Source organism: Cupressus sempervirens, chromosome 8, assembly GCF_028749045.1.
Source record: "Cupressus sempervirens isolate cs-2001-9-10 chromosome 8, ASM2874904v1, whole genome shotgun sequence".
NCBI lineage: Eukaryota > Viridiplantae > Streptophyta > Pinopsida > Cupressales > Cupressaceae > Cupressus > Cupressus sempervirens.
In genome coordinates, this window is record NC_143125.1 from 505,727,239 (window position 1) to 505,743,012 (window position 15,774).

At 33.7% G+C, this 15,774-nt stretch overlaps 1 protein-coding gene across 1 annotated transcript in view; it reads right to left on the reverse strand.

Moving 5' to 3' along the window:
• LOC149543417 (putative envelope ADP,ATP carrier protein, chloroplastic) overlaps positions 1-15,774 on the reverse strand; it is a 150,700-nt gene that overhangs the window by 93,597 nt on the left and 41,329 nt on the right. Inside the window, exons 5-6 of the mRNA XM_089798208.1 lie at positions 4,600-4,683; positions 4,379-4,447 (exon numbers count right to left, since the gene is read on the reverse strand). Coding sequence (XP_089654334.1) covers positions 4,379-4,447; positions 4,600-4,683 — 153 coding nt within the window. The remainder of the gene's footprint in view (positions 1-4,378; positions 4,448-4,599; positions 4,684-15,774) is intronic.

Below are 15,774 nucleotides of genomic sequence, written 5' to 3' on the forward strand. Positions count from 1 at the left end.
AATAACACATTTCAAGTGAAAAATCAAATTTTTGGTGTAATGACACCAAAAAGGTCCACTTTTGATGATCTTATGCTTTTAAATTGAAATTTATATGTAGTGACATGTAAAATGTCCACGTTTGATGACTTTTACATGCAAGCACATGGAAAAGGTCCACTTTTGATGGATTTATGCTTCTAAGTTGAAAATTATATGCAATTGCATGTAAAAGGTCCACTTTTGATGGATTTAACATGTAATGACATATAATTTGTCCACTTTTACGACTTTAAGTGATTTTTATAAGCATATGTCAATTTAAATTCATTAAAATATTGCTTAAGTAAGACATATATTATATTTACATATCATATTAATAATATAACATGTAAATACCATTTAAAAGTAACATTTACAAAAGCATTTGATTTAAATGCTAAAAATTAAATTGAACTATATAGTTAATATAGTCACTTAAGTGAAAAGCCAAACAGTAAACTCAACTTAAAAATATAACATAAAGTGCACTATAGTTACTTTAAGTGAAAAATTTAATGATAAAAGAACTTAAAAACAAAACATAAAATGAATTTAAGTTATATTTTTCAAAAAGTGAATGTCCAATTAAAGATATAACATAATATTTTTAATTCGTGTTGTTGCATCAAAAAGGTCCACTTTTAAGACACTAAAATGGCCATAATTCGTGACTGACAACTCCGATAACACTCTAGATTAGACCAAATTGAAGAGGAAACCGAAAGCCATGACATGAGCAAGACCAAAGGACTAAAAACCAACAAACCCAAACTCAAAAGAAAAGAAAAGGACAATGAAGGCCTCAAAAATCAAGCAAAGGCTCAACAAAAAGCAAAATGAAAGACTTGACGAAAGCCTTCTGTAAAATAATTTGATATTCAAATTGAAATTGATTGATCGATCAACATTAAACAATTGAATATCAAATTCAACTTAGAGAGACACGAAACTAGTTTGAAAAAGTTTCGTACTGTTACCTATATTTTGTGGTGACAAAATGCTAGACAACAAGCCCCACACAACTAATTATTTCACTATTGAATCAACACCAGACTTTACAATAATGAACAAGCCCAATACTAAGGAATGTCTACCCAAAACCATCATTAAATGTTATGCACCATAACTATGAACTTAAATTTGTTCAGTAATAGCCAAAATAACATAACCTAATAATCTCATGCCATTAATATATAAAGAAAAAGTAATTATTTTATGTGGCAATACTCAGAATAAGATGCTAATAATATTAAGGAATAAAATAATCTCGCTTCTTTTCTTTTACGAACCAATTGTCAAACTTAAATTGTCACTGTCACTCAAAGAAAACCCTCACAAGCAGGTAAAATTCCTGATCTAATTACCACTATAATATCACCCCTAGGATATTTTCTCTAAAACAAATTGCCAAATTCAACAAGCAAATTGAGTTGTAATCATGCAACAAGCTATCATATAATATCAAACTAAAATAAAGTTTTTAGTTAAATATAAAGACAAGTATAGATATCTTAAATAAATCTATCTAAAGACATGCCGAGAGATGTCAATTTCAAAATACTTAAAAATTAATTTACTATACTCGAAAATATTTATATTTCGTTGTATCATGGCACAAACTTAAGTTCTTTATTTTTATTTCTAATTTTTTATATTAATTATATCTTCAAAACTTAAAATTTTAGCAAATCATATCTTTATGGTATTTAATAAATTATTTTTAATAGTATATTATGTTTATAATAAATATTAAAATTTTGATGTATGATGTTTATAATAAATATTAAAATTTTGATGTATTATGTTTATAATAAATATTAAAATTTTGATGTGCAGATGGTTGTCAAATTTAAGCTAAAAAGATAATTGTTAACATTAACACACTTGGAATGCCTCTCAGAATTAATAAATCATCACAGTCCTTATTCTCTTAACAGATATAAAATACCTCTGCTATTTAAAATTTTGACTCCATAAATTTGTCCAACAGCGAGCTTCGTCGCCAATCCAGCTCCAATGATGAATTGGGTTTCCAACCAATTCATCTAGAAAGCCTAAAGGTTTTTGTCCTTAGGTTTTCCAAATTGAACACCAAAGCTTTGCAAATTTCTCCAAGAGAAAACAACATCCAAGATAATCAGAATGAATCTCTCAATGTTCTTTTATAGCATATCCCTGTAACTCTTTGTTCCCCTTCTTCCTGTCTCTTTATTTTCCCTCTTAGCTTAAAATAATTTTATCAATTGTTTACTAGGTTCCATAAAAGTTGTTTTAATAGCTTATTTAAACTATCAAATGGATGTCAAGAGTGTTTTCCTAAATGGTGAGTACAGGAAGAGGTTTACATGATGCAACCTCCTGAATTTAAGGTTGTTAGTAAAGAATATCAAGTACTCAAACTAATGAAAGCACTCTATGACCTTAAATAGGATCCTCGAGCATGGTACATGAAAATTGATATGTGCCTCACAAATTAAAGTTTCCTGAGGAGTCTTCTTGACTCAAATTTGTATGTCAAGACTATTGGCAATGATATCATCCTTTTGGTTATATGTTGATGATCTGATTATCATTGGCAGTTCGATATCTTTGATTTGGGGAATCAAAAAAAAATTATGCTAGTCTTTTGACATGACCGATATTAGGCTTCTACACTACTACTTAGGTGTCAAGGTTTGGCAACAGTTTGATGGCATCTTCATCTCTTAGTCTAAGTATGCATAGGCTCTGCTAGACAAATTCAAAATGCAAGACTGCAAACCTGCCTCTACGCCTGTGTAGTTTGGTCTGAAGTTATCAGCTAAATTTGGTTCTCCAGTTGAGAAGGAATCCACATTTAAGCAACTATTGAACAATTTAATTCATCTCACAACCACTAGACCGAAATGAGCTTTTCAGTGAGTTACATATCCCACTTAATGGCAGCTCCTACATTAGATCATCGGGTTGTAGCAAAGCCCATCCTACGCTATGCCAAGGGCACATCAGACTTTGGTATCCTCTATGGATGAACCAAAGATCCCAGACTCATTGGTTATGCAAATTCAGATTGGGGAGACTCTGTTGATAATAGAAAGACCAATATGGGTATGGCTTTAGTTTGGGGACAGGTGCTATCACTTGAACCAATAAGAAGCAACAGGTCATATCTCTTTCCTCAACAAAATTTTTATATCGGGGAATAGTCAAAGCAGCTTGTGAGGCACTTTGGCTTCAAAGGATGTTGTCAAACATTCAAATGTCTCAAGCAAGGCCTTCACCCCTCTTATGTGACAATCAAGGGGTGTTCAAACTCGCCAAAAACCAAGTCTTCCATGAGCAGATCAAGCATAATAAACTTCATTGTCACTTCATCCGCCAGCTAGTTGAGATGGATCTGTGGATTCGCAATATGTTCCTACAATGGACCAGACTGCAGATATTCTTACCAAGTCCCTACTTCCAGAGAAGTATGTTAAGTTCAGTGAGATCCTTAGTGTAGTAGACAATTTGACAATTAAAGGAGGGTATTAGAATAATATCTCCATAATGTCTTGCTTATTGTTATTCAATGGTCAATATTGTAAGTCTTGTAAATATTAGATTCTTTCTAATTCTAATATTTCTAGTTCTAATGATTGTTTCATATAAAAAAACATCATCATTGTAAACTATAAATGAACATCTTGTTCATTCATTTATTAATCAATTTTTTTACCAATTACTCTCATAATAGAAATAAGATTGTAACGAGTTAACTATTTTAATGACAGTATTCGTATCTCTATTTTGGTCTGATATTAAATGATTTTCAATATAATCTGTTGGATAAATAAATATCAGTTGCATGTAATCTGTTTGCTTAAATTCTTGTAGAACATTTGGAAAACCTGGAGGAGATATCCATAGGGGGATATTTCACTTTAGGCTTGAATATCAAAATTATCAATTGTTTCTTCATTTTTATTTTTTCTAGCTTCTTTGTGTTCATGAGAGAGATTTTAATTCTATGCCTCAAATAATCAGGTTAGTAAGCATCGGCAGCAGAATCAACTTTACACCAAATAAACATCATAAATGCGTGTCTGAGTTAATTTTGATCTGGTGCTTTCAATCGTAAATCTATTATTTAATTTCTGAGTAAATCACCTAAACTAAATCAAAGGTAATAATTTTGGTTAATTCATGTCTGTAAAGAAATATTTAAGATAAGGAAAACAAGTTGATGTAAGCAATATCAATTATTATTTTCTAGAATACTCTACGCACACTATTTCTTTCTACTTTTTGCAATAATGCTTATATCCTCACTTCTGAGATGATGGAAGATTGAAACCTGATTCTAAAGAACTATTCTTTCTCTTCAAAAAACCATTACCTGGCTCATGCTCTTGCTGGCTGGATCAACAGCCAGGCGTAAACGTAAGACATCCAAAGGATATGTAACCTGTTTGAGGAAGTTTGAGGAACCAGATAAGGCACTGATTTGGAGCTCCATCTGAGCATGGTATAGTCTAATAATAAAGATATGCAGAACCAAGACTTCATTAACTATATTTTAATAAATCAGTATCTAGATATCTAATATGTAAGACGTACTAGTGTTGAAGTCATGCCTGCACAAGCTCCTGCTGCTAGCCTTCCCAGAACGGACAGTTCCATATCTTTACCTTTGAATAGTTTCTATCATAAGGAAAATGAAAAATGTCAAACAGATTCAAGATAAAATCAAAGTAAATGATAAAATATATAAATTGAGTTTAACATTAACTTTTAAATATTTAAAATGACTCCATAATTGCTGGATTAAGAAGTCAAAACAATAGCAATTTTCTAAACAATAAGTTTCTTGTATGCACAAGTTTTCTGATACAAACCTGGAATAGTTGATTTGAGGATCTGAATAATAGCCCATGGTCAGACCATTTATTTTCAGATAGCTCTAGGTCAAACTTCAAATAGTGAAAAAGAACTCTATGGTGATGTTAAGATCTAAATTTAACTTTTATTAGCCAAAAATTCTATTTGCAGATGTAGTAGTGAATTGTAATGTCCCCATTTAGCTCACCTTGGGTTGTAGTGAGGATTAGCCTATCAGTGACCCTCATAGGCTAAGTCAAAGGGATAGAGAATCTCAGTTGACAGAACTAGAGGTCAAATTCCCACTCCAGAGGTCAAGGATGTTCAGGATTGCTCTTCGTTTGGATCATTTTGGTACACTTACTATTTATAGCAAGTGTGTATTTCAGGAAAGTCAGGACCTCCATCTATAGAGGGGCATCCAAACAGATTAGAGGCAGTGTGGAGTTTTGGGTATCACTGACAAAAAGCTTTCATTCAGAGACTTACTAGGTATCGCTGACAAAGCTTTCATTCGGAGACTTACTATTTAGAGTAAGCTAATTATTCTCATGTTGCTATTCTTGGCAGTGCACCCGGACTTGCTATTAGAAGAGTTAATCAGACCACGAAATGAAATAAATTTTATTGGCTCAAGTTCAAGGTATTAATTATTCATAAACAATTCTTTATTGATAATTAATTATTACAAGTTATAATATAAAGTTTTTATTTAAATGGGACCAATTGACTGTATAAGTGCATTAAATGAGCATCATAATGTATGGGCCTATTTATTCATTATCCCAAGTCAAAAGTGAGACATTGGAAAGCAAAATTATTAATGTTTTTTAAATTCAACTCAAGGCATTTGGCATCAAGTGTTTAAAGGGGTATTATAAAGTTTATAATGCTAATGGGGCCAAAGTATCATTTAATGCTATTAAGTGTTCATTAAATTATTGGTGCCCTGTAATATCCCCCATATGTAATAAATATTTAATAAAGAAATCGATCAATCTATAAAAAGAATATATTAATCAAACACCAATCTTGTTATTAATATTATTTAATTGCGTAATTAATCAAGTATATAAATAGTATATATTGAATAAATAATTAATTATTAATTAATAAATAAGTATTAATTATGAAATGAATAATAAAAAATTATAATAGATGGAGGATACAGTGCAAATGATAATCACCTTCAAATAATTATAATTATAATAATAAATGATTATGATGCATGGACAACGTAGTATGAACTCACCTTCAATGTTGTTGGGTAAACAGTGTAGAATAAGACTGTCTCCCACCCACATCAGAGTCTCATGAGCCACATAACAGAAAATTAATTTAGATGTCATCTGTTCAACAAGAAGACATAGGTGCTCGACAGTATAATTAACATGGGATGTTATCATGCGACCTTATAATAGTTATAATAGTTAAATTATTAATGCATAATAGGTATCATGCAAAGTGTATAAACAAACAAGGCATAAAAGGATTAGCACCGATTTAGAAGAATGCTGCAAGGAACACATCCCTTAAACAGAGAATAAGACATCAATCTGCAGGAAGGGATGATGGGGAACAAGAGCGCAACAAAAAGAATAGGAAGAAGAAATAAGTATATGGGCATTCATGAAAGGATGTATTAGAGAGTGATGATAAATATACAGTACATTGAGTCTTATTAAATATAAAGATAATAACATGGCCATAAGGATATAGAGAGAGGGAATAATAAAGTTTTCTGTCTGAGAAGTAAATGGTGTTATCTTTTATGTGAATAGAGGTTACAGAATATATTTGGGTGTTTATCACAAGAAAGAGAAAAGAACAGAAATGAGCTATATTTGTTGCTGGCAAATATTATTTGAAAGCAAATTATCATGTTGTAGATTATATACAAATCAATATTTCTCTGCATCTACAGTATATTATATCTGAAATCTATTAGGAATAAATAGCCAGTATATGTGTGCTCCTATATATATATGCCATTAAGGATAAAGGCCATCACATATGAGTATATAAAGTAATATTGATATAATAAATTTTGGACAGATCTTCTGGTTTTTTTGACATGGCCCTTTGGAATTTAATTTCAGAAGCCTGTCTGCTGCGAAGTAATGGAATTAAGACTATGATCCGATGGGAATGGGGGTAACAAGGATATCATGAGAGGATTTTGGTGGGAGCAGAGTTTCTTTTTTGCGTGAAGGTTGTGGATGAACGCGCAGGAGTCAACCAGGATCGACAATGCTGGGAGGCAAGCTTGAATGTGATCATCAGGTGGGGAGCACAAAGGTTGAGGCCAGGACCTCCTAAAATATTATTATAAAACTGTTTGTAAGTCAAATGCATATAAAGGTCTTTTTCCATTATGTATAAGGGTGGATGGTTAGAGCTAGATGTTAGAGCTTTAAGCTCCAATGGATGTAAAGAAATAGGTGGTGTGATCAGTGTTACAATCTTTGGATTTGGCTCAGACTCGGCAAGCCCAAATCGGGCTTAGACTCGGACTTGGCAAGGACTCAGAATTAAAAAGACTCATGAAATTCAAAGATTTTTAAGGATTTTAAATTTTTTCATGCATCATTTAGTCAATTAACATCAAATACACAATTATTGAAATAAATAGAAGCTACTTTGCACACATACACAACTTTTCATAGATCACATAAGTATAAATGCAAATTTTTGAAAAGAATTACTTAAAGTTAAACTGAATACATAATAGAAATATAGTGTCATTGTCAAATGTCCATAATATTCATGGAATATGCAATCCATGGAATCAAAAGGCTCATGGTAGTCTATGTCCTCCTACAAGTGCGCTTAGATAGGTCATGGAAAACTCTAGAGCCATCCTCTCTCCTTGTGTGTGAGGTTGAACCTCAGTGACATGCTCATCATGGCCATCCTCCTCATTCTCATAATCCTCATCAGAGTCAGACCCATCACTCTCAAGTCTTGGCCTCAGGGTTTTGCATTGAGTCTCCTTGTGCCCTAACCTCCTCCACTACCATCACCACTGCCTCTGCCTCTTGATCCACCTAGTCAACCCACTCCAAATCTTCATCGTTGAAGACAAAATCATCAACTTCTAGCTTCAATTTGACCTCAAATAGCCAAGATAGGTTGTGGGAGATAACACAATTGAAGGCATGTTGAATCCTGAAATTTGGCTAAGCCATGAATTTTTCAAAACACCCAAAATCTAGAGTCTGCATTTAAACTCCTACGAAGCTAAAACCTATCTCAAACATCCTAACAGTATTTATACAAATATAACTTTAAGAAAGAAAATACTTATACTTAAATGTTATCTTCATATAAATCCTCCTGCCCCTGAGCTGAAAAAATTATTATTTTTAGTTAGCTGACAACAGAGTCCGACCAGCATGACTCAGCGAGTTTGGCAAGTCCATGGAAACTCGCCCAAGACTCAGTCGAGTCTGAGGCAAGAGACAACCAGCCTCGGGAAGACTGCCTCGCCTCGAGACTCACCGAGTCTTGTAACACTGGGTGTGATAGTCTTTGGCTAAATCTTTTACTAGATGAATGTAATTCTAATGTAAAGTTCCTTTATATTTAATATAAAATCTCATTTACTAATCAAAACAATCATAAATATATTATCCGCATTCATTAATATGTGTATATATATATATATATATATATATATATATATATATATATATATATATATATATATATATATATATATATATATATATATATATATTTGTGTTACAAGCCTTGGGCTCAGACTTAGAATTCATGGTTGAACTCGGCAAGGACTTGACAAGTTAAAAAACCCATGAAATTCAAAGATTTTTAAGGATTTTAAGTTTTTTTCATACATCATTTAGCCAATCAACATAAAAAAAATGTTATCTTACCTCTTCAAATTTGCCCCAAAAATCGAAATGTAACCCAAGTTTGAAGAAGCCTCCTCCAAATGCTTCTTTTAACTCCTCTCAATAGTTAGATGCAAGCTACAAGGTGGCATAAACAATTAGCAACCGGTATATGAGAGACAATCGAAATCTATCTCCCAAAACCCCAATACTTTTCCCTCAACTCTTCTTTCTCTATTCTTTGTGTTTGCAAGTGATAGAATGACCTTTTTAGGTCTTACTCATGCTTTACCAACCATAAAAAACCAAAAAAAAATTACAAATTTGTTTTAATGTCCTTTTCGGACGTTGCTCGCTAAGGCAACCTGACATGACTCGGCAAGTAAGCCAAGCAGCTGCCTCGGCGAGTCAACCAAAACTTGGCCAGGACTCGACCGAGTTCAAGTCCAGAGGCAATTTGCCTCATTTTGCCCACCTCGGCTCAGGCCTCGTCAAGTCTTGCCAAACTCGTTGAGTCCTGTAACATCAAATACACAATAATTGAAATAAATAGAAGCTACTTTGCACACATACACAGCTTTTCATAGATCACATAAGTATAAATGCAAATTTTTGAAAGAAATTATTTAAAATTAAATTGAAAACATAATAGAAATATAGTGTCACTGTCAAATGTCCATAATATTCATGGAATCTGCAATCCATGGAATCAAAAGTTCAAAACATATATCAAAATAAAGGCTCATGGTAGTCTATGTCCTCCTATGAGTATGCCTAAGATAGGTCATGGAAGACTCTAAGGCCATCCTCTCTCCCTATGTGTGAGGTTTAACCTCAGTGACATACTCATCATGGTCAGCCTCCTCATTCTCATAATCCTCATCATCAGAATCAGACCCATCACTTTCGAGTCTCGGCCTCAAGGTCCTACATTGAGTCTCCTTGTGCTCTAAAATCATCCACTACCATCACCACTACCTCTACCTCTTTATCCACCTAATCAACCCACTCCATGTCTTCATCGTTGAAGAAAGGATCATCAACTTGTAGCTTAAATTTGACCCCAAATAGCCAAGACAGGTTGTGGGAGATAACACTGTTGAAGGCATGTTGAATCCTAAAATTTGGCTAGGCCTTGAATTTTTTGAAACCCCAAAAATCTAGATTCTGCATTTTAACTCCTATGAAGCTAAAACCTATCTCAACCATCCTAATAGTATTTATACAAATATAGTTTAAAGTATAAGAAAGAAAATACTTAAATGTTATATTGTATAAATCCTCCTGCCCCCGAGCTGAAAATTTTATTATTTTTAGTTGATTGACAGCAAAGTCCAACCAGCAGGACTCGGCGAGTCCATGGAAACTCGCCGAGGACTCAGTCGAGTCAGAGGCAAGAGGCCACCAGTCTCGGGAAGGTTGCCTCGCCGAGTTTTGTAACAGTGGGTGTGATTGTCTTTGGCTAAATCTTTTACTAGATGAATTCAATTCTGATGTAAAGTTCCTTTACACTTAATATAAAATCTCATTTATCAATCAAAAAAATCTTACATATATTATCTGCATTCATTACTGTGTGTGTGTGTGTGTACAAATATACATATGTATGTATGTATGTATGTATACATACATACATACATACATATATATATACTCAATCCCATTACTATTTGACTTATAGAAGAAAATATGAAATGTTAGCAAGGAGGGCCTTGTATAAATCCGAGCTATGGATATTTGTCCCAAGATAAGGTAGGGATCAACAATCCCAAGTGCCTTGCAAGCATAGTCCCAAGAAAAGCTAAAGGGCTTGGATATGTAAACTTGAAGGAATCCATTGCAAGTTGGTATCTAGGTAACTTGGATAACACCTACTTCTTTCGTGTTTGAGTTGGAATAGTAATAGGGTTGAATATGAGTGTTAATGAATATACAGATAACTTAATATGCTTAAATATAAATGGATAGTTCTTTCAGCCTCAAATGTCTTCTATCCGTTAGCTTGGGACATAAATATCAAATGTGATAATTTGAAAATAACTGAGACTAAACCCAATTAGAGACATTACATATCCAAGACTCAGTTTTGTAAGTCAAATGGCACAAAAGAAAATAATATAATCGTTAACGTGCCTTCTTGAATAAGCTTCATGGTCTGAAGCATTTTAAGGGAATATAATAGCAAATAAAAGAGCATCAAAAATCATTATTGGATTGATGAATCTGCTCGTCTCTTTGAGAAGTCTTTGGTTTTTGCCAAGGATTTCAGCATTTGCTTGGGGAATTGAAAATTCTTTATAGCTTTAGCACTCTAAATATGTGAAAGATCCAATGGTACTGTGCAAAATGGCTATGTCTTCATATAGAGGTCATGAATGTGACAATGATAAATTAGGGGTTTGCTTCAAAGTTTCATCTCATATTGTATGTAGAGGTTGGAGGAACAGATAAATACCTAATTGCAGCTCGTAGAATTCAATATTTGGCATTCATTTAGACAGCTGCACCATCCTTGAGAAGTCACGTGGGTTGTAGAAGGTGATGTTTAGTATCCGAGGCACATTTGGGGGTTTTGAGTGTCATTTGATTCACTTCTACAGTGGCACCTAAGGTTATTTATCTACATATATAGTTGTGGTCATTTTGTGACACAAAATATAAGCTACGATTCTGTTCTAGGTTATTTAAATTGCAATATAAGTATTCCTCATGTTATTAGTTGAGCATTGAATGTAATACATTTCCAGAATTGAAATGAGGGGTACATTCTTTACAAAGTTAGTTTGAATTTCACACATCATATATGTTTACATCTTCATAATACAAAAAAAAAACATAAAACTCTGAAAAACTCAAAAAACAATACAAATTTGCAGAAACATCTAATAGCAAAACCAGTCGAACAGGGGTAGAACCAACAAGGTTCTTACATCATTTTTTTAGATTTTTCACTCCTTAGAGGGAATTGCATCAATTGAAAGAATCATTTGCTTAGAGTTTTGGACAATACCTAAGCAATTCTTGCAAATACAACACAATCAACCAAGGACATATCTATTTTGAGAGTTCAATATAAAGGTAGATCTACAAACAAATCAAGCCACAACCATGAAGAAATTCTAGAGTACTAACTACGGAGAATGTAATGTCGCCATTTTTGGGAAGCTCTTGCAAAGGATTGAGTTAGTTCACCATAGCGACCCTCGTGAGCTGACAGGGAGATTTGAGGGTCCCAGTAGCAAACTTACTATTTTTAGTAAGTCTAATTTGGGCAATTGCAATATTTGGCAGTGCAAATAGTGGCATTGGTTGTTGGTCATCGCCTGCAGTGGATTGGGCTATATATTGCATGGGTTCCTATTTGTTAATTAATTATAGAAGTTAGCATTATTATATGACACGTTATTATATTTAAAAGTTATAAAATGATGTGTGAAGGAAGCTTCTTAAGTGGAGTTACGATTGGGAAACTTGTGCAATTGGAGGATTATAAATATGAGCACATTTAATGAGAAAAGCATTTAATTGATTATTTGCTTTGGCTGTTGTACCATCTTAAATTGAAAGCACTTCAATTTAACAATGATTCAGCACCCATTTAATGTGACGTCATCATACATTTGCATCTATTCTCATATCTTCCCCTTTCTTCTCCTTTCTCCTGGGTGGAATTGGGGTAAGACCTAATTCATCATCTTTAAAGCTCCTATTTTCATGGTGTAAAGCTTGAGGTAGGATCCAATCACCTAGGATGATTGAGTCAATTCACCATAGCGACCTTCTTGGGCTGACAGGGAGATTTGAGGGTCTCAATTGTGGACTTACTATTTTTAGTAAGTCTAATTCGAACAATTGCAATATTTGGCAATGTAGATGGTGGCAATGGCTCAGTGAATTGGGATATTTATTTCATAAGCTCCTATTTATTAATTAATTATTAAAGTTAATATTAGTTTATGGCACGTTATTATATTTAAAAGTTATAAAATGATGTTGTATGGAGGAAGCTTCTTAAGTGGAGTTATGTTTGGGAAACTTGTGCAATTGGAGGATTATAAATATGAGCCCATTTGATGAGAAAAGCACCTAATTGGTTATTTGCTTTGGTTGTTTTACCATCTTAAATTGAAATCACTTCAATTTAACAATGATTCAGCACCCATTTAATGTGAGGTTATCGTTCATTTGCATCTCTTCTCATTTCTTCCCCTTTCTTCTCCTTTCTCCTAGGAGTAATTAGGGTAAGACTTGATTGATGCTCTTTAAAACTCCTATTTTCATGGTGTAAAGCTCAAGGTAGGATCTAATCACCTAGGTCCTCCCTTTCCTTCATCCAATCAATTGAAATCTATTTTTCACACCAAAACGGCTATATCTCGAGTTATGTACCTGATTTTCGAAATTCGAGACTTGTTTTAGAACCTTGAAGGAATCTCGAAGGTTCTGGGCCTTGGTTGACACGAACGCAGTGGGCCCCTATCCAATCAAGGACGCAGTGTATCCCTTTTTGGGTCATATTTTGGTTCCATCCTCCGGTCCCATGTCTAGATTATTTCAAGGTGTTAACTTTCAAGTAGGTCAGTTTGAGGGAGTTAGTCAATTACGAGCCCTTTATAAGCCCATTCATTTCCTCCATTTCTCATCCATCAAGTTCATATCACACACTCACAAGATCAAGCACTTATGCTTAAGCTTTCAAGCATTCTTCAAGCAATCAAGGCATTCAAGCAATCTCTCCATGAAGATCAAAGGTTCATACATTCAAACTATTAAAGGAGTCTATGGTAAACCATCTATTGCATTTTCAACATTCAAGATCCTTTGTTGCATCTTCTACATTCATCCTCTCAAGATCTACATGCACTCATAAGGTGGATTTCAAGCATATTCATTCATGAAGGTTTGATTTCACTTTGATTTCCTTCCTAAGGTTTTTGATGTTGAGTCAAGGCTATTGCATCTACATACTTGATTACATTCTAAATTCAAGAGCAAATTCATAGATTTGTTAGATCTATCACTACTACTGCTAGCATTCTAGTTTTCATTCAATTCAAGGTTAATTTCTAGACTGGGGTTTGACTAAGGCAAACCCCCCCCAAACAAAAAACAACAAAATCATTTATTTTTGCAGGTTTCGGGCCTTGGATTGGTGAACAGGTTAAAGGTTCGGATACCCTTTTTTTGCTTTCTTTGGATCTATGAAATCAGAATCAGCCCTGCATACAATTTTACAAGGTCATAGAGGTTACCCTTGAATTCAAGGTTGTATGAGATCACCCTTGGAAACATAGGTCACCCCTGTCAAATCACCAAACAATCAATGGGTTTTGTCTACCTCACAATTTTCACACTAGATTTGGGATTCAGCAATTTTTTAGCTCATTTGACAGCCCTTTTCCAGGTTTGTGTTTCATAAGATATATCATTTTCCCCTTTTCCTCATTATCTTTTCATATTTCAGCTTTATATTGTCTATCTTCTTGCTTGCACCCTCTTAAGGTGGAGGTGAGAGGGAAATAAATCTAAGTTATTCAATCCCTTTGCATTAGGTTACGCATTGATACTTCCTTTTATATCAATCAAACTTAATCAAAGGGGTGGATCTTGGTCTTCCCCCCTCATTAATGTGTTGGGTGGATTGCTTCCATTTTCACACCTTACATTAATTGGTGAACCAAACGCACTCTTTTCTTTGATTTTGGAGTTAGATTATTGCATTTAATTGGGTGCTCACCTTTCTCATTGGTAAACCCACATTTCTATATTTTTTATTTTGGAGTTAGATTATTGTGTGCTTTTGGTTAGCTTACATCTTGGATTATGAAGATCTTTTGGTTTATAGCTATCTCTTTCAATATTCTCCTTCTTGCATCTCTTTATAGCACTTTGACGTATATGAGAGTTTCATGCATTTATAGTGTTTATGGATCTTCATACTCTTCTTGCTTATGCTATTATGAGGTCAACAAATACATCTTTTCTTCTTTTAAGCTCATCATTAGGGCTTTATGTGGTTGGCTTATTTCTTCTTTAGATTATGTGAAAACCTTAATTGATGATGCTCCTAATCATCCTCCTAGTCCTTTGCCTAACCCTCTTAATTCTCCTCCTCTTTCTTCATCTCCTAGCACTTCTCACCCATATGTTCAAGTTTGAACCTTAGTTCATGATGAGGATGTTACAGCAGTCCTTGATGAATCTTATCCTCCTCTTCCTACTCATGATGATATTAAGGGGAATGTAATGTCCCCACTATTAGGGCTTCCTTGGGACAAGTAATACCTACAAAACAATTGTTAGAATCATAATAATAACAACCATATTTATTTTATTCTACCCTCTAATTTAACCCCAACCTTAAAGACATCTCCAAATTGGGTTTCCTAACCCTTGGTTATTTGACCGTCTTTTATAGAGTGCACCCCTCAAGGTTCTTCTTGGACGAGCATCCTCTATCCAAGGCCAATCACATATGTATATATTACCATCATCAGAATATTCTGGCCATTATCCATTTCTCATCTAGCCATTCATATAGGGTTACTCATCTTTCGCACTGACACGATAGCCATTCATACAAGGATCTCACTTCATCCACTAGCACTGAGTTTCTATTTATTACTCATCTAGCCATTTATACAATGTTGTGCTAATCTCTTGTACTAGTACGACAACCATTCTTACGAGAATCACACTAACCATCTTCACTTGCACTATGACAATACATTTATTCTTAGTCATTCATATAGAGACAATGCCAAACCCTGCACTAGCACACAACCATTCATATAGGGACGAGCACAGTCCCTAGACTAGCACTATAGGAATTGGTTAATTACTTCTCCCAGGAAGAGTTACATGAATATTATAACATATGAATTTATTATTTCTAATCTTTAAATATCATTCTTTGAATTAAAATAATTTTTCCAATGTTCATAATAGTAAAACTTAAATATCCTTGTAAACTTCCATATAATATACCTAAATATAATAATATGAAAGGAATGTTAAATAATAAAATTCTCTAACTTATAAAGCAACATTTTTACTCAAT